We start from the raw sequence: 25,659 nt of genomic DNA, 5'->3' as shown, positions 1-25,659 counted from the left end.
ATCAAATAATCTGAATTCAAATGTAATTATTTCTTCCTAGATTTTTTCTACCCAAAATTAGTTTATATGTTCATAAACTAACAAAATTAACTTAGCTAAAAAAGTGTACATTTGAGTAAAAAAGTATAAACCTCTAAGAAAGTAGTATAGTTGCGTATTTTCTTTGCACTAAGTACTATTCTGAGTGCCTGAAATAGCTCTATTACAGAGAAAACACCTACTGAAAGATTCCTTTTTGGCAAGATGCAGAAAAAGCACTATAAATCCATTTGGTTCATATGCAGTGACATATTAGAGAGGGTTCTCCAGAAAAACAGAACCAATCAGAGATGATTTATTTTATATTTACATACATATTATTTTATACATATATATATGTAAGTATGTACATATGTGTATATATACATATATATGAAGAGATTTATTAAGATTTACTCTAAGGAATTAACTCACACAAGTTTGAAGACTGAGAAGTCCCACAATCTGTCATCTGCAAGTTGGAGACCCAGGAAAGCTAAAGGTGTAGTTTAGTAAGTTCAGTCTGTATCTGAGGTCCTGAGAACTAGGGAAGCCAATGCTGTAGATTCCAGTAGGGGTCTGAAAGCCTGAGAATCAGGAGCACCGAGAGCAGGAGAATATTGATGTCCCAGATCAAGCACTTAAGCAGAAAGGGTCACATTTCTCCTTTCTCTACCTTTTCGTTCTATTCTGTCTCAGTGGATTAGATGGTGCCCACCCTCATTTGGGGGTCAGGGGCAAAAAGCTTTATTGAGTCCACCAATTCAATTGCTTAATTTTACCTGGAAATGCTCTCACAGACACAACCATAAATAATGTTTGACCAAATATCTGAGTACCCTGTGACCTAGTCAGTGGATTCATAAAATTAACATCACAGATAGGGAGTTAGCACCTCCATTCAAATGATGTGGAAAGAGAAGCAAGAAGGGAAGCCAGGAATGACCAGCTATACCATGATGATAACTCTATGAAAACTTTTAATTGTAACAATAGAAATTTTTATGAATCAAAAAATTCAGTGTTATGTGTTGCCCTTGACAAAAATGGGTGCTCCTCAGAGCTGGGAAGATTAGTGACCAGTGACCAAGAGGCTCCCTAGTGGTAGTGGCTGCTTCTCAGGCTTAAATCAGCCAAAGTAACTTATTATGTAGGTGAAGCATATAATATAGAGTAGAAATTCTCAGACTTAGTGTGGTCAGAAGCACCTGATGAGCTTCTCAAAATTTCAGTTTAGAGTTCTCAATTTTTTTTATTTAATATTTGTTTTATATTAGAGTGTAATTGATTTACAATGTTGTGTTAGTTTCAGGTGTACAGCAAAGTGATTCAGTTATATATATATATATATGTATATCTATTCTTCAGATGCTTTTCCCATGTAGGTTATTAGAGAATATTAAGTAGAGTTCCTTGTGCTATACAGTGGGTCCTTGTTATCTATTTTATATATAGTAGTAGTGTGTATATGTTAATCCCAAACTGTTCTGATTGACTTGTGACCTCCAGGGATCTGCATTTTAATTCTCCAGGTCATTCTATCAGGTGACCTGAGGACCACACTTTAAGAACTTCTAATACCTAGAGAAGTCAAATCTATAGAGACAGAAAGTAGAATGGTGGTTTCCAGGGATGGGGAGAAGGAAGAATGGGGAATTCATGTTTATAGGGTACAGAGTTTCAGTTTGGCAAGATGAAAAATTCCTATGGTGATGGCTACACACTGTGAATGTACTTCATGCCATTGAACTGTACTCTTAAAAATGGTTAAAGTGGTCAGCCTTACATTATGTATATATTATCATGATAAGAAGAAAAATAAGAAATTTGAATGCAAGCAGTGGTCATTATTTTAAAATATTGGTGTATCTTTGCTTTCTTACTAAGTATTGATAAAGAAAATAGATATCTCCAATGTAAAATGTCATAATTTGTGCTCAGTTATGAATTCATGTAGTACAGTAGTTCATCATCGCTTTATGACAGAGGAAAAATAATGGACTAAATAAAAAGGTTCATAACACTTAAGTTATGCTTTATTAAGAGAATATAGATTTCTTGTCTATCCATAATTTGGCCGAATTAATGGGGGTATTAGAGCTGCTCAGTCTGTATTCTTATGGTTGTCTCTCTATCTGCTGCTCTCAATAAAAGCAATCAAAATGTGTAGTGATACTCATGCTCTTTTCAGGATAGGGTGTGGGCCAATGTGGGGAAGAGCCTGAACTGCATTATTGCTATGGTGGATAAACTCATTGAAAGAGACGGCGGCGGTGAAGGAGGCAGTGGCAGCGGCAAAGATGGAGAAAAGGACCCTTCTCTAGGGGACTCCATCATAACTCATCCAAAGGGTAAGGAATAATTTTTTTTCCAGTCATTGACTGAGTAAACAAAATGAGAAAGCCAAGATAAAATGAGATAGAAGAAGAGGAGTCAATAGTGCCTTTGATGAAAGTGCTGATAGCATGCTTTTCCACTGCTCTGGCTGGGGTGATGGAAGGCTATTTATCAAATTGCATCTCAGTTGTGTTTTCAGAACTGCTTGCAATGCTCTTTTTTTTTTTTTTTTTGCTACATAAAAACCCTCTTGAAAGGAGAACAGTGTTTTCTTTTAAAGAGTCTGACATAGTTTAATCTACTTTTACACATTCCTCCAAAATTGTATTAGGAAGAAAAACAAGCATGTGAAAACGCTTAGAAACTTGGAGTGATCTCGGGACACAGTATCTCGGAATGGTTCCTGAAAAGAAGGCAATAGGATAAAATGCTTTTTGTCTTATTCTGAGGAGTGATTTTGTGAATTATTTCAAAAGCATATAAGAAATTTTAATTCGGTATAAGAAGAATGTATTTATGTTATTCCAAAGATATAATTTTATATTTTCACAAAATCTGGATTTTCATAGATACATGTACGTGCACACACACACACACAGATACATACACATGTGGGTGTCTATGTCACTGTAGATATACACACATACACACACCTAGAAAGAGAGAGCGAGGGATACTTTCAAATGTATGGCTTATTAAAGGTTGATTAGCAAACATGGTAATTAAAATTTTCACTACAGTTGTGTCCCTATCAATGGCTTCTTTTGTTAAAATTTTTTGTTAATTTAATTAATTTTGACAACAAAATCTAAGCCAGATACTGCATTTCTCCATGATAGTAAGAACTGCTCTTACAGTTGCCCCAGTTAGATGCTTAAATGTTTGGAAAGAAAGTGTTGCCCTACCCTCTTCTAAAACCTGTTTTTCCTTTTCCTCAAAAAGGAAAATGAGTCATAATAAAATATGGATGCTTATCAAATTAAATTCATTTTCTCAATTTGTTTTCCTGATTTTTTCATTACTCACATTTTCATCAGGAGTTTAATTATGGGAAACATCAATCTTTCATCACCTGATTAACAATAAAACCATTTCCAAATCACACTTGTAAACAATGGGTTTCTAAAGTTTTCTTATTGTAGATGGTCCTAATCCTCTATAGTACACTTACATAGGTAGAGAGTTTACACTGGTGTTCTTTATGTTCTACTTGATCTAACTGTATATGGAGATTTTTTTAAAAATAATATCAGTTTTTATTAATGAAGCTAGTCCAGGTCCGTAACTTTACATGAATCAAAATGAAAGCCTGTCATAACTTATGTCAAAAGGAACTAGTATACTTTAATTTTCTTTGAATATTTATTGACCATCAATGATGAGCCAGACACTGTGCTGTGCTCTGGAAAATGAGGTAAAGAAGCAGAATCCATATTAGTGACTTGTTCTGTCCATTGATTGGTGTTCGAGGCATAATAATTTTTAGCAGAGTAAGACTAAGAGATTAAGGGATACTGAATTTTACCACATCTTTTGGTTTTGATGCTCCTGAAAACTCCTCATTGCCAAGACTGCAGTTCCAAAGTATTTGAAATTATGCATTTATCCATACCTTATATTTTGTCAGAATATTGTATCTGTGTGATCAAAGTTCCCAGTTAAAAAGTAAAAATATTTGGTAGGTAAATCATCTGTAAAATTAGATGAATCACTTTCATTTGAATGTAAAACATTGTTTGGATATAGTCTAAAACCACATGGAATTTGCTCCCAAAGTAGAATTCACAACTAGATCAGCTTTGTAAATGGTTAGAGTCAAATTATAACACAGTGCCTTGTAATTGGTTTTATTATTTCTATTTTATTATCCATATTTATTTCCTCTGTTCTTTTCTGTGTTATAAACATTTTTAGGAGACAAGGCACTATTTAAGTGTACAAATAAAATCTATACTTTGGTCTGAAAATTATTTAATATAGTATTATCGAATAATTCTAAGTTAAAGCTTTTGTTAACATTTTATGTGTTAAAATATAGAAGGCATGTTTTGACAAGGATAGAGGTACATAAAAGAGGATACTTAACAAATATAAATAGATGTCTTACAAATGAATGTGTGCTCAAGTATACTTGAGATATCTTCCTCTTAAGTTAGGGAAAAAGCACTTTCAGTTTCTACCCTGAATTTTGTCACATGAAACAATAAGGTAGGAAATTAATACATAGTGGCTTTCTGAACTAACATAAAGCAAACAACCTAAGGTCATGTATTTACCTATACTACTCCCCCCAAACTATTTCAGATAAAGATATTTGAGATATACATTCACTAATGACATATGCCCCAATTTACCTGTATTTTAAAATTTCATTAGAAATGTTAATTTTAAAAATCTGAGAAGGAAAACAAATAGGATTGCATACGATTTTTATTTTATTTCCATCAGACATTTTAAACATATCTTGTGTTTACCCATACACACACACACAGTAACCAAACTGGAATACACTATATAAATACAAATGTGCTTCCTGATATCCTGCGTATCATTAGGAGTATTTCCTGATAAATATTCTCTGGAAATAATGAGATTATAATGACTATAAACTAATTCATCAACAGAGAAACCACTATTTTAGATTAATTATTATAATAATGCTGCAATTAACATGTAAGCATTTTTGAATACGTAAATTTTTAACTACATCTCAGAAAGTTCCCCCTAAGTTAGATTGCTACAAGTGGAATTATCTTGTAAGGAAAAATTATTACCTTCTCTCCCATGTATTTATACAATTACTTGTTTATATCAGTGTGGACTCATGAATACTTATTCTTTGTTTGTAAACCAGTAGCATTATTATTTATTTGGGGCTCAAATTCTTCTAGAGTTAGCTATTGGGAGCTCTCAGTGGCCTCTGACAGCTTCTCCTGCCACAGGCTACGTACTTTCTTACTTTCTTATTCACTCCCTTATTCTCTGGTATCGAGGGACTTACTCTAGTCCGATCTGTATTTGCCCCATCTCTAAGTTCAGCTCTTTCCCAAGGAACCCTGGTTTCTTTTATTGGAGAATAACATTTAGAAACCAACATCTGGTTGGGTAGGGATATTTTGATGGTTCTTTGTAACAGTAGATACTCTCAGTACCTACAAACACTCTTTTAACTTCCCAGCCTTAAATATTTTCTCTGATTTCATGCCATTTTGGGTGAAAAATATCATATTGTGATTTCTGATTATTTCTGGCTTGATGTTATATAACAATATTATATTTCAAAAGATTATTTTTGATATTTAAATCCATTCCTTCAATAGCACCAAATTTATCCCCAGCCTATATCTGGGATGGAAAAGTCATTACATTCTTTTCTTTTTGATTCAGTGAGTGATTTGAGTCATCTAGAATTTATTGTTTTATATGAGGTGCTAAATACTGATAGGGATTTGTTGTCACATCATTTATTCGTGATTATTTTCCTCACATTTGATTAGTTTTTCCTTATAATTAAGCTCTGCAAATATTTTTAATCAATTTAATACATTTTAATAAAATAATTTTGATCAATGTCTGATCAATTAATCAATGGATTTAATCAGATTTTGTTCATGTGCTTGACTGTTGTGTTTTATATTGGGGTACATTTTGAAATCTCATAATTAAGCTTTTGACAGTCGTTTTTCCTTTCTTTACCATCATCTTTTATTTTACTTTATAACCATAATTTGTGTTTCTTTGTTGGTTAAACAGATGGTCTTCTGAATTCTTGCTACACTTACTCATTTTTTATGTTCCTCTGTAACCTGCAGATATTTCTCTTTTCAACTTGCAGATTTTTCTTTTTACAGTGTTATCAATTTAATAAAGTTTTAAACCTGTAGTTTTGAAGGTTGTTTTGGTTTGTTTTAGAGCCAGAATTTGGTAATAGATCTTATTTCATAAATTTCTTTTAGGGATTACCACAAATAGTGCTGAGAGAAGTAAAACTTTCTTTACTGTGCTGAGCACAGATAATAGACTAACTGTTCCAAACTCCTATGGCTTATATATATTCATAGATTTTCTTAGTAAACAAGATTGTCCTTTTATTTTTTGTACACTTAAACGTACTTATAAGCATCTACTGTATGTGTAGTACCACATGCCTTCAATTTCATAATAAATTGAGGACTCAGTGATAAAACCAGTGCATTTATAATCTTAGATTTTGATGTGCCCTTAAGGATTATGTAATTAAACCTCCAAAATTATGTTAAGACATTTACCTATAATATCTGCCAATTTTCACCTAGCCTATGATACACATCTCCACAGAGAGAAAACCATTTTTATTTTCTGAAATAGCATACTCCAGATGTTGATCTAAATATGTTTTCTTTCATTTTACCCACTAGTCCAGATCTAATCCTTTGCAACAAACAGAACAAATTTACTTTCCTTTTTCCACATTACAGCCTAACATACCTGAAAGCAGCCATCGTGTTATTTTTTGAATTGCCACTGTTTTGGTCATTTTTCAAAGGTATAGCATCAAGTGCAGAGTAACACAAGATGACCAATTCCCTACTTTTAGATACTAATCTATTATTGATATCTAAGTTTACTTTCACTATTTTGACAGCTGTATCTTACTAATAACTCCATTGAAACCCGTAAACTTTACTAAATTGGACCTATCCTTCAGGCTTCTCAAAATTCAGGTAATATTTAACTACCACTCTATTCTAGACATTGTGAAATATTAGGGGCACAAGGAGATTAAGACACGGTCTATCTCAATTCTACAGAAGAGATTGATGTCTAAACCCATGACTGTAATATAATACACTTTTGACTACATGCTAATTAATACCTGTTTCTTTCATCTGTCATATCTACTACCTTACTCAGGTTATTTTATTCACATCTTGTAAACATGTCCTGTCCACTCACACAAGTAATAGATGAAAATGATGGGAAAGCAGAGATAAATATAGATTCTTGAGGCATCTTACTAAAAAGAACTATATGCATTGAAATACACTTCTTAATCACTACTCTTTGGGGATGTATGTTCAACCAGCTATATATTGACCTATCCATGTTATTACACAATGGTATCATGAATTGCCCTGTGAAAGGCCGAATACTCTGTGTCATTGAATACTTTTTTCTGATCTACCCAGCTATAAACTCTATCAAAAATGAGGTGAAGTTCCTGTGACATAATTTTCCCAAATGAGCCCATGCTGGCTTCAAGTCATCACTGCTTCCTCATACAAAGGAGATAAACATCCCGCAGATCACAGAATTATTTCACTTACCACTGGTTAGTTTCATGTTCCTTAATACTCACGTCCTTCCCCAATTCATAATTTTCTTTTAACTTGCAGGCACATTCCCTGGGATCTGAGAATTTACTTTTCCCCTTACATCTTTTACTGTATCTCTGGCTGCCTTCAGTTAACACAATTGTCTGGTAACTACCAAGAATTTATCGGTAATTTATCACCAATTATCCATGACTAGCAAATGCCAAAGATTAGTTGTCTGAAAAATTCACCCTATCCTCCAAATAGGGACAAATCCAAGGTTTCAGCAAATCACATTTTTTAGCAAATCTTTTTCCTGTCTTTTATCTTCAGTTGGCCAGAGTAGCTGTCTTCCTAATACACTTGTAATAATTAATGACTGGAACAATTAATCAGTTGACACAATTATATCTAAAATAGTTCATGGCATTAACCCTTATGGAAGAGACACACCAAATACATGTTAATTGGGAGACAAAGAGGAAGATTCTTTCATTCATTCAATAGATATTATTTGAGTGTCTACCCTGTGCCAGGTACCGTATCTAGAAACACATTCAGTCATTGTCCTGTTCTTGCAGTCTGGTGGGTGAGCAACTTGTATTTGAAAGGAGATACATAGAGATTTTTCCAGAGACAGCATCTACAAGATAAAGAGTGTAGAAGAGGAAGTATATATTTGGGAGTCATCCACAGACGAATAGATGAAACTGGATGAAATGAAAAGAGAAAGAATAGGAAAAAATGAGCAAAATCCCCAATGTAGAGCCTTGGGCCATGGAAATTGCCTTCAGCTGAGGAGTAGGAAGCACCAAGGAATGAAAATCAAATGCAACTTGGATACCAAACAAGGGAAAAGAGAGGAAATAGTCACATTAATAGTTAAAACTGACTGTACTCACGTTACATTTATGTGACATGCACTTTGCTAAGCTTTCCATCCTTGCCTCCCTTCCTTCTCACAATAAGCTTATAGGAGAGATTCTGTTTTTATTCCCATGTTATAGGTGAGGAAGTTAAGCAATGCTTCTAAGATCACAGAGCTGGTAGGCATCTGAGCATGGATTCACATCCAGGCAGAGTGATTCCTGATTGAATTTGTCAAAAAGAACTGGATCTACAGAATAACTGTTGGACAAGGAATGCTTAAATTTTAAGAGCATATACTTGCCTTTATGTTTGCTCTTAATGTCTTCATGAATGGTTTCTCAATTAGCCATAGCTAATGCTTCATTTGTTGGTTACGTTTTTCTCTTTATCTTATGAGGCCCTAAATTCCCAGACTCCCACTTGCTTCTTCATGGTGCTTTGCCATCTTTTTCATGTCACGGTACCTCATCCTTCCTGATCCAGCCACACTGGACTCTTGAGAGCTCACCTTGTGCCTTTCAATGCCAGACTTTCAAAGGTTTGCCCGTCTCTACCATCTACAGCCTCAAACTTCACATCCTCTGGGGCACCTTTTCTGATCTTTCAGACCAGAGCTGGCATTACAAGCGTGGGACCAGAGCAAGGGCACAGAATTCCTCACTCAGCAGGGCCCTGTACTCTGGGTTTAGTGCTCCACGGTCACCAGCTTGCCTTTTAAATAATATTAGCTTTGTGTTGTAAATAAATAAAGGGCAAGGAAGGCTGTGCCTGGGACTTGGAGACTTGGTTCATCTCCAGTTCTGTCTCCCTGGTTCTCCAATGCCTGCCCAGCTTCCCCATCCTTGTCCCAGTCCAATGACCATCTCCCATTCCCACACTCCCCTACCAAGGGGCCTGGGCATGAGTGCTGGAGAGTTAGGGTCAGGCTGGGTGCCTTTGAAGCTCTGCACACAAGCATCCTCATGCCCAAAGGACTATGACATGAAAAAGTAAATAGAAATCACCATGCCGGGCTGAGAGAGATGTCACAGGGGAAGAAAGAAAAAAAGCTTGTTTATTGCTTTTTGAACAGAAGTCTCACAATTTTATCTTTAATTGGTTTCTGCAAATTATAGAATCATGCTTTCTACAATGGTTGCAAGTACACAGGCCCACAGACATCGTGTGGGGTAGCATGAATCGGTGAGGTGAAATTGATCGACACTGGGGCAAATTAGGAAGTATATGTCCCTTCAAGAGAAGGCCAACACTCTAGCTCCAGCCAGTCATTCCCTTGGGAGGATCTGGACCTAAAGTTACCATATCTTCTGAGTTTTCAAGTGATTCTGAATTTTTATATAAAATATCCCAATTTTTTAAAGATTGATAATAGATTTTTTAAAATTATTACAATGGGAGGAAGGCCAAATAAAATACATTTGAGGGCCAAATGAAGATGTTCATGGGCCACTAGTGTGCAGCCTCTGTAGCTCTCATTTATTGGTAATGCTGTTTTAAATATTATTTTCCCTACTAGACTTGGCTCTGTGAGAAAATATGCCAAGTATTTTTGATTTGCTATTGAATCTCCAGAGTCTAACATAATTCTTGGCAAGTAGAGGCCAACGTTGTGAAGTAAAGACCTAGTCACCTTGATCTGTGGCTGCTACCAGACAAGAAATGCTTAGGTTTTCTCAATATTATTAAGGGATTATCTTCAATGTACATGCATATTTATGAATACATGCCTGAAAATCATTATATCCTCGGAACTTGTACTTAACATTAGACAATTATTTCAGTGGTTTTATAATATGTAACAAGTCTGTTTTATTTTGTAAAGTGCAAAGATGCAAGTGTAAAGCATCATTTTCATCAAAGGGTTTATGTATTAATATTCCTGTATTCCATGAATTTCTACACATGAATGTTTAGAATCCCACTGGGAAAGAAACATCAATGAATGAGGCTTTTTTGAACTCATAGATCAGCAGGTGAAACAACTTTTAAAATACACTTACAAGTTAAAATTAAAACGGTAAAAAATAAAAGATAACAGATATTTTTATTATAAACTTAGAATTCCAATAATGATGGTACAGTATGACATTTTTGAACATTCAGTCTTATCAGAAAGCTAATGTTTCCCTTAAAAATCGTGCTGTGAATTATGATGTAACAAAACAACACTTGACTCAGAGCCAAGATACCTGGCAAGTCCATATTTTACTTATTTGGCTACATGACCTTTGACACATTGCTTAAACTCTCTGGACCTCACTTTCTTTGTTGATAAAATAAAGATCATCTGCAAACTCTTAAGGTCTCTTCCAGTTCTGAACTTTTATGGTAATGGAGATGTCACAGTAATTTTAAAGTGATTTTTTTTCTTTCCTTTCAGTCATGCAACATCTTTTAGTTGAGCATCTGCTATGTATCAGGCACTATTCTAGACACCAGGATACAACAATGAGCAAAACATACTAAACATTTGGCATCCTGAAGTTTGTATTCTTTTTATGTCTCTCGGCATAAAAAGTAACATAAGAAATAAGGGCGTTACCAAATATAACAGTGGCAACTGCTGTGGAAAAATATAGAGCGAAGTAAAAGGGTTTTGGAATATTGCTGAAGTTTAGTAGTCAGTGCAAGCTTCGTTGAGAAATTGATGTTTGAACAAAGACCCAAGGAGGTAAGGAAGTGAGCCATGTGGGTACCTGGGGTAAGGATATATTGGGCATTGAAAACAGCTAGTGCAAAAGCCTTGAGGCATAAGTGTGCCTTCCGTGATCAGGAAGCAGCAAAGAAGCTGGTTTGGTTTGAATAGAGAAACTGAAAGGGAGAGAGTAGAAAATGAATTTAAAGAGGTTACTTGGGCGGGGTGGTGGGGGGGAGGGGGGAGGAGTGCAGATTATGCAGGGTCTTTGTATTGACTTTGGCTATTACTCTGAGAAAATCAAGAAGCAATTGGAGGGTTTTGAGCAGAGGATTAACCTGATCTGACTTAGGTTTTAACATCCAGGCTGTTATGTTGAGATGCGAATGTAGATGGAAAGAGCAGAAACCAGGTGTAGACCAGTTAGAAAGCTAACATAATTCTCTAGGTGAGACATGCTGGTGGCCTGGGCTAAGAAGGTACAGCAGAGATGATGAAAGCTAGCCGGGCTCTGTATTTACTTTGAAGGTGGTGCCAACAGAGTTTTCTGATGGTTTGGATGGGAGAACAAGAAAAAGTGAGGAGTCAAGAAACATTGGACAATTTTTGGCCCGTGCAACTGGAAGGATGGGGTGGCTGTGGACTGGTTGGGGGGGCGGACTCCGGACAGAACAAGTTTTGTGGTCAAGAATAGAAACATGTTCACCTTGAACATGTGAAGTTTACATGGAAATATCAAGCATGCAGTTAGATATAAGAATCTGGAATTCAGGAGAGAGGTTTAGATAAATGATCTAAATTTGGGAATTGCCAACATATAGACAGTACTTAAAGCCATGAAACTGAATAATGTCAGCAAAAAATTGAGTGTTCAGAGAAAGGAGAAGCGACCTACAGATTACAAATGGGGGCAGCCCGACATTAACAGGTGGAGGAATCAGCGTCAAAGTTGGACAAGGAATGGCCAGTGATGTAGGAGGATACCAAGGGTAATACCCTGAAATCCAGGGTGAGAAAGTATTCCATGAAGAAGTGATCAACAGGCCCAGTCCTGCTGGTAAATCAAGTGAAATGACAACTAAGGAGTGACTTTGCATTTAGCAGCATGGAAGCCACGGGTGACATCGATGAGAGTAGCTTTACTAGAATATGTAGGGATTAAAGCCCCAGTGGAGAGGGTTAAGAGGTAAAGGAAGAAAAGGCACTTGGAGACAGCATATATGGACAACTCTTTGAGGACTTTGACCATGAAAGGAAGCAGAGAAATAGGGTGGAAGCTATAACGGGAAGTAGGGTCAAGAGAGGGTTATTTTTTAAAGATGGGGAGATAACCTCGAGTGTGCTATGGGAATGATCTGGTGACAAAGGAAATACTGACGATGTCAGAGGCAGGGGAGAGAAATGCTTGAGTGATACTCTTCAGTAAGGAGAGTGGGTGAGACCTGGGGTACAGATAGAGGAATTGGTCTTAGCTAGAGAACAAATAGTTCTTCCTCAGAAACAGGAGAGAAGGAAGAGCATAGGAAATAAATGAAAGCTGATAAGTGGACAGACATTGGGTCACATGTCGAAATGACTTTATGTTTGTTTCCATTTTTTTAAAGATAGTAGCTAACAATTTGGGGTTGCTTAATATGTGCTAAAATTGTTTTTAAGATGGTGCCGTTATTATTTCACCCTTGCAGCACTCATAGGAGTAAGTTTACATATTTAGTGGATGAAGAAGTAGAGGGTTGAAGTTACCTGTTCAATTTCGTGCCAAGTCCAGTGGCAACTCCTTCACTCCAGCCCTGGTGGTCTGAGTTGAGAGCCTATCCCCTCAACCCCGATGCTGCTCTGCTTCTGTTCTTCCCAGAAGAATTCATCTCTAATCTCAACTCTGTACAGATAATTTTTGCTGTCACCCTTTAAACAAAATGTTAAGTTTTATCAGACACAAATTAGCAATATTATGAGATAACTTCATGAAAATCAATCCCATCGGTATCTCTTAAAGGTTTACTATGGAACTGTACCTTATGCAGAAATTCAGAATTGCCACATATTCATAATTACAATTGAAAAATTATTTGGTGTTCTCATAAATCTGATGATACACCCGCAGAGAAACTGGGATAGACAAAGAAAAAAAGATTCATGTCTCCCATGTGGAAACTGTGGGGCGTATAATTATGGAATAGAATGAAAAATGGTACTGTTATGTTTGGTTACTTGCCTACTTACTCAGCACTTATAAGTTGAATCTATTTATTACTTTCGGCTTTGTTGAATTTCTGCAAACAATTTTTTTAAGGGTGCCCTGTATTCTGCTGGCCTTGGACTTTACTAGGAAACTGCTACCCTCATCTAGTTCACTTCAGGATAGAAATGTATCTCCTCTTCCATCCTCAGGATGCCTGTGATCTAACCAGGCTTCAGTCAACTCAATATCTACCACCTTTTTCTTCTCAATCTAGACAGTGGACAAAATTTAAATGGCAAGAGCTGTCTAGTGCAGATGTATTGGTGATTTCAGGTTGTTCAATGACCAATAACCTACACGCTTATTCTTAAATGCTCAGCATGTCTGTAGATGAGAGTCCTGAGGTTAAAGTATTTTTTCAAGACCAGAAGGCAAATAAACCCAAGGAATGTGAATATGTGGCTCTTCCTGGTCCAGCATAACCTCTGATTCAAAACTTTTGTGCTACAACCAATGCAGAGCTTGTTTGATGAATGGATTTATTTCCTGGAAACTGTCTTAGCAGAATTTACTTATGGCTTTCAACTTTGTGCTATGAAATGAGAAGTTTAAGCAGGATATCAGTTGATGCATTTTCTTTGCTATTTTTCTGAGAACAAGACTGGAAAGTTTTATGACATTGTTCTCGGACTGGCAGCATTTAGACAAACAAGATTCCCTTGGCAGGAGAAAAGGTTGCCTTTGTTCTTCTCTTAGCATTTTGTCAGGTCAAGCAGTCCACTCATTTCTCATACATCTGGAAGGTGCCAAAATCGGTCACTTACCTTGGATCATAGTTCACTGGACACTGCGATGATTACATTTGTAGATATACATTTGTCCTTTGTGTGAATACCCTTGGGGTGTTTAAGACCGCTCCTACTAAAGGCAAAGGAAGGTACAGCATTCACATGTCATCTTCCTCCCAGGGTTACCATCAGCCTTACCCTACCTCATACCCATTATTTCTAGATTTGGCCTTGATTCTTAGCTTTTGACTCTGCCCACCCATTCTCTGCACCTTCCTGTTTCTCTTCCCACCCCTACTTGCTCAATTCCCTGTGCCTACCACAGTGACTGCCCACCTGGTTTTCCATTGTTTTTTTTTTTTTTTTTTTTCCCCATGGCTTCAGGCTCAACACTTACTTCCCCTTTATGCTTGCTCTTTCCAAATCCTTCAGTCATCTCAGCCCTCTCACCCCTCCCCTCCAGCCCCCTTCTAACCTCTCCAGTTAGTTTATGGCTGCTGCTTATGACACTTGGCATCATCAAACCAGGCTTCCCTCCCAGATGCTATTTCTGCAAAGACTCACTCTACAGGTGTTCACTCCCTACATGCCATGCAGCTTCCCTGAGCGCCCCCTGCATAGCACTTCAAGTGTTCAGTTAACAACACGACCGTGGGTGAACATGATCTTCTCACCAGAGGTGCATTCTCTTGCCTCTAAACTCTTAACCCTCTAAATGTGTTTTGTCACTGTCCCAACTTTTTTTTAGCACTTATCATACCCTCCTTATATTGTAGGTATTACTTTACACCTCTTGAGACTTTCTCTTCTGTATTTTAAGATCCTTGAGGGTAGGGGCCATGAGTTAATATTAGTATCACCCATAGGACCTCACATCGAAGAGGTTCTATTTGTCTAATGAGTGAGGATTCAGTAAGCCCTCTGTATCTGCAGGTTCCACATCCACGGTTGGTTGAATCCCTAGATGCGGAACCTGCGGATATGGAGGGATGATGGGATTATGTCATTTTATAGAAGGGACTTGAGCATCTGTGGATTTTGATATTCACAAGGGGTCCTGGAACCTGTCCTCTGTAGATTCTCATGATGGCGATGAAAAGAGAGGGGAAGTTGATACAAGGAAGATAGGTTAACATTTGTTAAAGAAAGATAAATACAGAGACTTTCTAGGTGGCGCAGTGGTTAAGAATCTGCCTGCCAATGCAGGGAACACAGGTTCGATCCCTGCTCCAGGAAGATCCCACATGCCATGGAGCAACTAAGCCCGTGTGGCTCAACTATTGAGCCTGTGCTCTAGAGCCTGTGAGCCACAACTCTTGAGCCTGTGTGCTGCAACTACTGAAGCCTGTGTGCATAGAGCCCATGCTCCACAAGAAGAGAAGCTACCACAATGAGGAGCCCCCGCTTGCTGCAACTAGAGGAAGCCCGTGGGCAGCAATGAAGACCCAATGCAGCCAATAAATAAATTAATTTAAAAAAAGAAAGATAAATACAGATTTTTTTTTTTTTAATTCCTGGACCAGATTGTAAAGATGGGCAAAGTATTAGGAAGACTTGGAGGAGGGCATTCTGAGTGGCCAGAGAACTCATTCCAGGTAGCTCAGACTCAGTGGGTGCTTTTCTTTCTCTGGTTACTCACCTGTTGTCTGGATTAGCCTCATTTCTGTGTCCTTTATCCCTGGGAGGCAGCTGACATTTGGAGGCCTCCAATCGCCAGGTGTCTAGGGTCTGTGACCAAAGTTGGCCATGTGGAGTATACAAAGGAGTCCTGCTATAAGGTATCTGGAGAGGAGGACTTATCATTAGTTGTCCCCTATAAGTGCTGATGCTCACCTTGTAAAATTGTACCCAAAAGACTGAGGGGCACATAGTTAGCCATCTCTGGGTTGATGTAGGACATAGGCTCGTCAAAACCAGCAAGGACTCTATAGACAGGGATATGGTATACCTACTCCCAGCCCCCAACCTTGAACCCACTGCCAGTTCTGTGCTACCTGAGGTTTGGGCATCCTATAAAAATCCTGTCAGCTATAGGATGGGTCTCTGTTCCTCTCACAACCTTAGAAGTTTTATCACCCCCCTTGAAGGCTGTTCTGATTGTTTGGCTTCACAGTTCTTCATTGTCTTAACTTAGGTGCATCCTAAGAGCCAAGCTCATTTCTTCTCTTATCTCTTTGCATGAAGTTTAATGGGCATGCAGGCTTTGAGCTTTTCTTTTTTTCCCAATGTCTGAAAAGTTGTGATAACAAAAATAACAATGGCTGCAAGCCTCTGTGAAGTTAATTATTTTAAATGAGCGATGGAGACCAAGCACCTGAGAAGAAAATGGCTCAGAAATTGGAAAGAAAGCATTATGCTCTGCTACCGTTGGTTGGTCTTTGGCTCTTTTATTTTTCTCCTGAGCAACATAAGAGCCATTGAGCTCAGAGGACGTGAACATCCTGTACAGGAAATAGATGGTGTGTGGAGGAGGTGAGGGGGGCGCCCGGCAGTCGTTCTTTGAATCCTTCAGTGAATTCACTTGAATACGTTAGAGAAGTGAGTAAAGGGCTGGAAAACAGGCTCTGCTTGGATGGCTTCCAACACACTTCACAAAGCTCAGGAAAAGCTCGGCTAAGCCACACGCATTTTATGCTTTCCTGAGGAAAGACTCTGCTTCTTGGTCTCAGGGTTAAGGAGTTTCAGCAAGTTTTTATAGAGACACTAAAACTCTCTTCATATTTTCCTCTGTCTCTAAAAGGAGCCCAGGGGATGGAATCCACGATGTGGGCTCTTAACTGCCTGCTGGGCGCTTAGCGTCTGTGAGAGGTGTAGGTGCGGTAACTATACTGTAGTGAGCCCTTAGCTACCCTGCGTCCCTGGGTATATCAGGAGAGTGTGTGTGTGTGTGTGTGTGTGTGTGTGTGTGTGTGTGTGTGTGTGTAGAAAATCTCAGTTGAAATGCGAGGAAGCTAAACTCAGAAGAGTGGATGTGTGCATTTCAAGATTTCTTCCGTGGACGAGATGATACAGAATGTGAACACCATGTTCATCCCTCCCAGAAAATGGCTTTCCCATCAGGACAAACTAAACCCCATGTAAATTGTGAAGTATGGAGAGACAGGAAGCTGAGAGGGATGTCACAATGGTTTCAGGACTGTCAGGAGCTGCAGCTTTTTTTGTAGTTCCCAAAAATATTTTTAAGGAGAAAAACTAAAGGATTTGCTGTGCCTTTGTGAGAGTGATTTGGAATGCTCATTGGAGCAAAAAGGCCATTTATGAACTGACTATTTCGGCCTTTCTTTGGCCTGTCACACCCCATTGTGTTTATTTCAGAAACTGAGATTTACACTGAGTGAATATTAACAGGGAACAAAACCTGAAGTCATAGCAATTTGCATTTGCCAGTGAGGTTTTCCTTTCTCTGCTGAACTTAAATTGCTTCTTTTCTAGAAAAAAAAAATGTATTTTTAGCTTTCTCACATATGCTTCTTTACAGGAAGCTTACTACCATCTTTAAGACAGTCTACCTTGCTCACCAACTTGCAATTTTCTCATTCATAATTAATGTTTTCTTATATTGTCATTTTCCTTAAGTTTTAGCCATAAATATATATGTATATATATAATTATAGTAAATGGAGACACTGGAATATGGTTAGTGTCAGACAAATGCCTATCAACACTCCTAGGTTTAGAATATCAGTTGTGTATTTATTTATTTTTCCAGGTCCTCAGTTTCATCCTAGTAGGACTAGAAATCAGGTGATCTCTCTCTCTCTCTCTTTTTTAATCTTATTGCAATTCTGATTAAGAATCAAATGGTTAAATTAGTCTGAAGATAGGTTTAGAAGTGAGTAAAGAAATTATCCTGATGCTAATGAAGAAATCTGTGATGATTCCTCTTTTAAAGATCTTCAAGAAAAATCATCAGTTATGTTTAATTTGAGCTGTCACTTAGTATCTTTCAAGGGAAAAAATTAATTTTCCATTTTCTAATAGTGAGAGCCTGTTACACTTTTGACTAGGTTATTGACCACTTGACACGGGAGAGTAGGATGCAAGATGCCCAGACAACATATACCTGCTGTTTGGGAACTGTGCAAGTGTATGAAAGAGTATAAATCAGTAAGTGACCAAGTAGTTCTACTTCAGCCTGATAAAGCAGCGCCACCTACTGCACACAGACTTTATTTCATGTTGGAGGATTCTTCAGCAGAAACTCATCTCTGCAGACCCAAGTACAAAATAAAATTGGTTTTCAGTCTTTTATCTTTTAAGATGTAGATCTGAGTCAATTTATTGAGATATTAGTTTTCTGTGTGTGTGTGTGTGTGTGTCTGCACATTCATATTGAGAACAATAATTAAATAAGAGAGTGGGAGAGAATGGGAGGTAAAAGAATGTAAATATGAAAACAATGGGAATAGCAAAAATTTTCCTTCTTGGTGTCTATTGATGTGTCTTTTATTCTGAAAATAAGTCTGATGCACCTCCGTCTGCCCTTTTACATCTACTAATGACATAAAAATCAACAGTTACCCAATGCCTGTTTCAATTGAACCTCTGTTCATATTTCATCCTAGGCTGCTCACAAGTGAGTCCTTTATTAAATGATTACAGATTTAATAGGCCTTCATTGAATTCCCCTTTCTCTAGTGTTTTTTTATTCCTATCATAACACTTAATTCTACAATATTTTAAAATAATAACTCCTAATGTTCCTAATGTATTTTGCATTATAGCATCATATAAGCATTTACATAGAGTATTAACAAGAGTGCATGTGTTTATTGAATTGGAGCCATTAATTATCCTTTCACCCATTTTGGTTCATTTCATCTAATCTATTTCACTACAACATAAAATAAGTAAGTGACAGTAGACATGGTATAATAGTGATTATGCTTCTTTTCATCACTGTCTACAACTCTTTCAAGGTCTTAACTGATTATTGACCATTCACGTCACTCACTCTTAAACTGAGAAGATCGTACCATTTCAGATCTCGATTCATAATTAATTTTTACAGCACACACTCATTTCTTTTAAATCATATTTGTATTTGTCATTCCACTGTTAATTTATTTATATATTAATGGAATAGCACACAGTCTGGAATTTATAATGTTTGACGTTTGTCAGAGCTTTGATTTCCAAATAAACTAAAATAGAATAAAACTTGTTTCTATTTCACATGCCAAAGTCAAAATTATATAATTGAAACATGTTAAACTTCTAGACATACAGAAAGCACAGATGGTTTCAATTTCATATCCTGATTTGAAGAAAAGCCATTCGAATTCCAAATATTGTCAAAAACTTGATTTTCTCATACACGGCCTATATCTTAAAAGACTTTTGTTATATTTATTATAACTTTACTTATTCAATTAAAAACTGAGTATCTGCTATGCTAGACCCTGGAGATTCAGTGATTAAAACAGAAATCTCTTGCCCTCAATGAGCTCCCTTTCTTGTAGAACAGTGTGGATAGTTCCAGAAGAGTAAGGGCAAGGAGCTGTGAGCACAAAAGAAAGTGAACTTGGACCAAATTTCGTAAATGGGGGAGAGGGGGGAGAGTGTTAGGGGGGAAGTCAAGAAGACTTCCTGGAAGAGAGAAACCCTGAATTGAGTCTACAGAGAAGTTAAAGGGTTTTTTAGGAGGATAAGTAGGGGAAGGGTGTTTCAGGATTGGAGATAGGATTTGCAAAGATACTGAGATGAGAGGACAGAACAGGTTTTGGGAAATCCGTGTTGTTCAGCTCACCTGGGACTCAAGGGTGCAAGCAGAAAAGTTCTGAGAGATGAGACTGGACACATAGGTGGAGGTCAGATAATGTAGGGTCTGTCATGCTTTGGGACTTTGTTCTGAATGCTTTGGTGTCTTTAACGTAGTTTAAGTAAGGAGGTGAAAGAGTGAGTGATGGGATTCAAACAGATTAGAAAGCCCCCTCTAGCAACTCTGTTCAGAAAGGATTCAAGTAGGATATGACTGAAGGAAGAGGGGTCGGTTACAGAGCGGAATAGAAAGTGGTCCAAGGGAGATGGATAAATGATGATGGGAAAGGGCAAGGGGAAGATGAGTGTTTGATGTGTTACTATGGTGGTAGAGCTAATTTAATGACCCAGTTAAATGTGAAGACTGTAGAAGTCCAGGAAAACTTGCTTCCAGCATGGGAAGAAGTTTGGTGGCACCATCCACTAAGATACAGGCAATGCACAGATTAGAGAGGAGGGGAATTCTACTATCAGTGAGTTAGATACACCCACATGGAAACATCCAATGGGTGGCTGGTTATAGATACCTGGAGTCCAGAGGAGAGATTGGAATCAGAGATCTTTAAATCTAATCTTTGTAGAGCTTCACTGAAAAAAAAGTAATAAACTGGTTCTATCCTCCAAGACCTTCCTTCATCTATCCCACTGTTCTTATGCCCCATCCACTCCGCAGAGGACTGGTATGAACAGTTGTATCCCCTCGTCCTGACCCTGAAGGACTGCATGGGAGAAGTGGTGAATCGAGCCAAGCAGTCCCTGACGTTTGTGCTCCTTCAGGAGCTTGCCTACAGCTTGCCCCAGTGTTTGATGCTGACGTTGAGGAGAGACGTCGTCTTCAGCCAAGCCGTAGGTGCCCCTTGTTCTTGGGAGCCCAGCACAGTGGTGGGTTGGTGAGGATAGAGGTCGTCTTTTGGTAGTTTTCTTTTTAAATACACTACCATGTGTAAAAGAGATAGCTAGTGGGAACCTTCTGTACAGCACAGGGAGCTCAGCTCAGTGCTTTGTGGTGACCTACATGGGTGGGATGGAGTGGGGGAGGGAGGTTAAAGAGGGAGGGGATATATGTATACATTAACTCATTCACTTAGTTGTATAGCAGAAACTAACACAATATTGTAAAGCAATTATACTCCAATAAAAAATAATCATAAACTGTTAATTTTATATTGGAGTATAGTTGATTAACAATGTTGTAATAGTTTCATGTACAGCAAAGTGATTCACTTATACACATACACGTGTCTATTATTTTTCAAATTCTTTTCCCATTTAGGTTGTTACGTAATATTGAGCAGAGTTCCCTGTGCTATACAGTATGTCCTTTGGCAGTTTTCTTTTTAAAGGGATTCTTTTCTTAAAGTTTTGGTACCCAGTTTTTCTTATTCATAAGAAATACAAACCAAATGGAAGCAGTGTATGAGACCTGAAGAATTTATTTCTGCAAAGAGGTGGTCAAGTCTCTGAAATGTCAATTCTGTTTCACAGGGCAGAGAGTCTGTGAAGGAAAGGGTCCCCCGTCCTATCCTCATATTATGCCCTGGAGTCTCTGCACCTTACACAATGCAGATGGCAGCTAGGACAAGCAAAAGGGATCTGTTTGCAACTGCTTATTTATATAGCTCCCTTATGAATCCCAGGACAGGGCTTCATTTTTGGTGTTTACAAAATAAATTTGCCAGGCCATACTCTTGGATGGAAGGTTTGACAGGACCACCTCCTTTGCCTACACCCAACCCTGGCCCATGACACCAAGGTTAGCCTCCATCACAATGGCTGTGCTCCTTCTCCCCTCCTGCCTCCACCACCATGATGGAGTTTTATAGACAGACACGTGGAAGCTTCTCCTTCTAAACCTTCCAGACAAAGGGAATATTTTAACCAAAATACCCCTTGTCCGCCACTATTTCATGGATGGCCCAATAGCAAACAGAGCTAAGTGTCAGGCATTATGCTCTACTTTATACACATCTCTCCATTGTGTCCTTTCAGCATCTCTGTGAAATGAGAACTGTTATCTCTATTCTCTGGGTGCAAAAAAGTAAGAACAGAGAGATTTGGGAGTGTTAAATAACTTTTTATGGTTTTACTGCTTAGAAATGGAGGGACAGGATTTGCAGATTCCGGAGCCCATGGTCCTTTCATAATGCTGCCTTCCCCAAGCTGTGCTAGAGCAAAGGCAGTCAACGGATTTCAAAATGGATATATAAATAGTTATAATTTTGTTACACATACTTGAAAATTTCTCATGTCTATGATGTCTCAAAAGTCTTAAATATTTTAAAATTAAAGTTTGCTGACCCCAGTAATTTCCGCAATTAATTTTTTTTTTTTTTTTTAGCTTGCTGGATTGGTTTGTGGTTTTATCATCAAATTGCACACAAGTCTGTATGACCCTGGTTTCCTTGAGCAGCTTCACATGGTGGGATTGATAGTACAATATGAAGGACTGCTAAGTACATACAGTGAGTATTGCTTTAGCCCATGTTAAAATAATATTCCTATTAGTAAAGATATGGGATCCATAGATTTTTCAGTTAAATATAAAAATGAGAAGTAAACCTTTCTTGCATCAAGCATTAGAGAAAGAATGTAATTTTTAGTTCTCTGTATTCATTCTCCTTGTCACTCTGCTTTTACTCTCATTATGTTTTGAAAATGGAATTATAGATTATTTCACAGTGGAGTCCTGAGCAGCCATCTGGCTTTTTAAATATAAAAGGCTTTTGCCAACCTAGTTTCAGTGACTGGATTTTTGAAGTCCCGACTCTGTAATGTCTAGAACTGCCCTGTTCAATACATAGGTTGGTGTGGCAATTGAGCACTTGAAGTGTATCTAGTCCAAATCAATAAATACTCAACGTGCACACTAGGTTTCAAAGACTAGTGAAAATAGTTTTATATTGATAAGTAATGAATAATTAATCATATATCGATTTACGGCTGAAATGATATTTTGGAACTATCAGGTTAAAGGAAAACAGATTATTAAAGTTAATTTCACCTTTTAAAATTTTACTCTTTAAAACAATGATTGCCAGGAAATCTAAAATTATATATGTGACTTGCACTATATTTCTGTTCTTCAGGGCTGATCTAGAATCTTATTTAATTATCTCCTTCTTAGGCTTTATTTGTCAGTGTATTAAGGTATAAAACTAGCATGAGCTTGGGTCAGTGATCTTCAATTCAGCCATCTGAATTATTTCTAGAAATCAAATGTCAGGGAAATCCTGCCAAGGAAAAGAAATCTGCATGATATTTTGTGTCATAAAAGCATTAAAACTTCTCTCTAGCCTCCCAGCAAAGGAATACCTCCTTCCTTCCCTCAAAGGGTATGTGGACAGCTGGAGTCTATTGAAACGGTCCTTATTTCACTGATGAAAACCTTCAGACTCAGGAAAATGTATTGAGAGTGGATTTACTGCCTTCAGAAACTCATTCACTAAACTGTTAGAACAAACTCCAGCAGGGAGGCAGAGTACAAAGTGACATTTTCATCAAATAGTATGTTTGTAACTAGGCTCCTTTGCCCTTGTTTAGGTGAGGAAATTGGAATGCTGGAGGACATGGCCGTTGGTATTTCAGACCTGAAGAAAGTCGCATTTAAAATAATTGAAGCTACATCCAATGATGTCTTGCCAGTTATAACAGGAAGGCGGTAAGTGGTGCCCATTTCCTAAAAACCAAGCTTTGTTAGACATTTTTAATTAACCCCTGACAAAGGAGCCAAAGAGAATTAAGGTTTGGTTTGGAAAGGTTTCTTTTGTTCTCTTTTCTTTCTTGGTGAAAAATAAATGTAGGTGACATGACAAGGGAAGATTTTGAAAAACTCTTAGAAGTCTCATCAATGTTTGTAAATTGCACTTTAATAAGGTAAGTAGGGTAATGCTTCCCCATGAAATATGAGAAATTCAAAATAATAGCAGGCCTGAGAAAAACATTTTTCTCTTTACTACTATCTAGTCTCAAGCTCTGGATGCTTTTACTTTTGCTGGAATCATTTGGCTAATAGTGTCATAATTCTTGAGATGACTTGGTATTAAATTCTGTTGAAAGCAGCAACACTTTAGAAAAGATGTATTCCTATGTCAGGGGCACATACCACCATTTTTCTTAATTATTTTTGACAATTCACTGCCAGACTGAGATTTCCGAGAATGGTTTTAAATAAATAGTTTTGAAGGTCAGCGTTTAATGGGCAAAATATCAGAAATAATTAAGAAAAATGATGGCACATAGAACAGACCTCTAATAGAAGAATTACATCCTATGGGTAAATTATTTCAATCAGAAGTCCTCCACATTTTAACCACTCTGGCATGAGCACTTTTAAATGCTGCATGAGGATATTTGAGGTTTGAAATAGTCTCAGATAACAGTGACAAAATATGAATTTACTAAAGAGAGAGCCCTTTTCATGCTAGAGAGAGACAGAGAAGAGACTTAAGTGTAAAAGTTCAAACTAAACTTGTTTTCGTATCTATAGTAAACATATAATTATTTAAAATTTTGTGTAAAGGATGCCCAGGAATACATGGTTGATTGTAAGGTAACTGTTTCTTATATGTAAAGAAAAAACATATCCTCATAAAAGTAAATATTTCCTCTGCAGACTAATGCTTAATTTGCCATTCAGTGGAAGAAAGGGGAGTAAAATTGCTCATGCACACACCTAGAAAATAGTGCCACTCTGTATTACGGTGGAGGTTATTATAAAACGTAGGAAACTAATATTTTATCATCATTTATAAGAGAAGCTTACCAGACCATTTGGTATAGGAAGAGTACAGATTCTTTTTCTAAGGGAGTTCTTCAGGCTGTGTCTAAATTCAAAAGCTATCATACGGATGGGAGTGGGACTTCTGGAATGGCAAAGTGAGCAGCTTGGAAAATCCTCTTTCCAGAAAGCAACATTATAATTGGACAGAATTTTCTAAAACAACCCATCTTACGACTAAGGACTAAATTTGCAGACACACAAATTTAGAAGTACTTATTCCTGAAAAACTAGTTGAATATTGGATAAGTCAGTTGGAGTGTGTGGTGTTTTTGCCAAGGGTTGCTCCCATCACCCCCAGCGCAGTTTTACTAGGGCAAAGCAGGTCATGAAAGCCAAACAGTCTCCTCCCAGAGGGGGTTGACTTAATTTGGACCAGAGAAGAGAAAAAAGCATACTCCTAAAAACTTGTTAGAAACAGTGGTGATTAGATAATTCCATTCACGATAGCATCAGAAATAATAACTACTTCAGACTAAATTTAACAAAGCAGCCTAACAATTGTACACAGAACACACAAAATGTGCTTAGAGAAATTAATAAGATCCAGTAAATGGACAGACTGCCTGTGTTCACAGATTAGAATGCTCAATAATGTTTATATGGCTGTTTTCCACAAATTGATCTATAGATTCAGTGCAATCATCACCTAAAGCTTGGCAGAAATTGGCAAGCTAAACCAAAAAGTTACATGAAACTGCAAAGGATCCAGAATATCAAAAAACAATCTTATGAAAGAAGAACAAAGTTGGAGAATTTTACTTATTGACTTAAAAAGTTAATATAAAACTACAGTAATCAAGACAGTATAGTACTGGCATAAGTATATATACATAGATCAATGGAAACAAAATTTTGATTCCAGATATAAACTATTATCTTTAAGTTCAATGGATTTTCGACAAAGGTGCCAAAACAATTGAATGGAGAATGGAGAGTCTCTTCAAAAAATGTTGCTATGATAATAGGTTATTTATGTTCAAAAAGAATTTAGAACA

The 25,659-nt window shown here is 37.3% G+C and overlaps 1 protein-coding gene across 9 annotated transcripts in view; it reads left to right on the top strand.

Annotated features, from left to right (window-relative positions):
• The window catches only part of INPP4B (inositol polyphosphate-4-phosphatase type II B), a 746,563-nt gene that overhangs the window by 641,856 nt on the left and 79,048 nt on the right, over nucleotides 1–25,659 (top strand). For all 9 annotated transcript variants that reach the window (XM_057725716.1, XM_057725717.1, XM_057725718.1 and 6 more), the window contains 4 exons: nucleotides 2,210–2,369; nucleotides 20,558–20,730; nucleotides 22,223–22,346; nucleotides 23,425–23,542. In XM_057725716.1, coding sequence (XP_057581699.1) covers nucleotides 2,210–2,369; nucleotides 20,558–20,730; nucleotides 22,223–22,346; nucleotides 23,425–23,542 — 575 coding nt within the window. The remainder of the gene's footprint in view (nucleotides 1–2,209; nucleotides 2,370–20,557; nucleotides 20,731–22,222; nucleotides 22,347–23,424; nucleotides 23,543–25,659) is intronic.

This window comes from Hippopotamus amphibius, chromosome 3, assembly GCF_030028045.1.
Source record: "Hippopotamus amphibius kiboko isolate mHipAmp2 chromosome 3, mHipAmp2.hap2, whole genome shotgun sequence".
Lineage (NCBI taxonomy): Eukaryota > Metazoa > Chordata > Mammalia > Artiodactyla > Hippopotamidae > Hippopotamus > Hippopotamus amphibius.
Note: the sequence above shows the minus strand (reverse complement) of the source record. Positions and strands in the feature narration are given on the sequence as shown.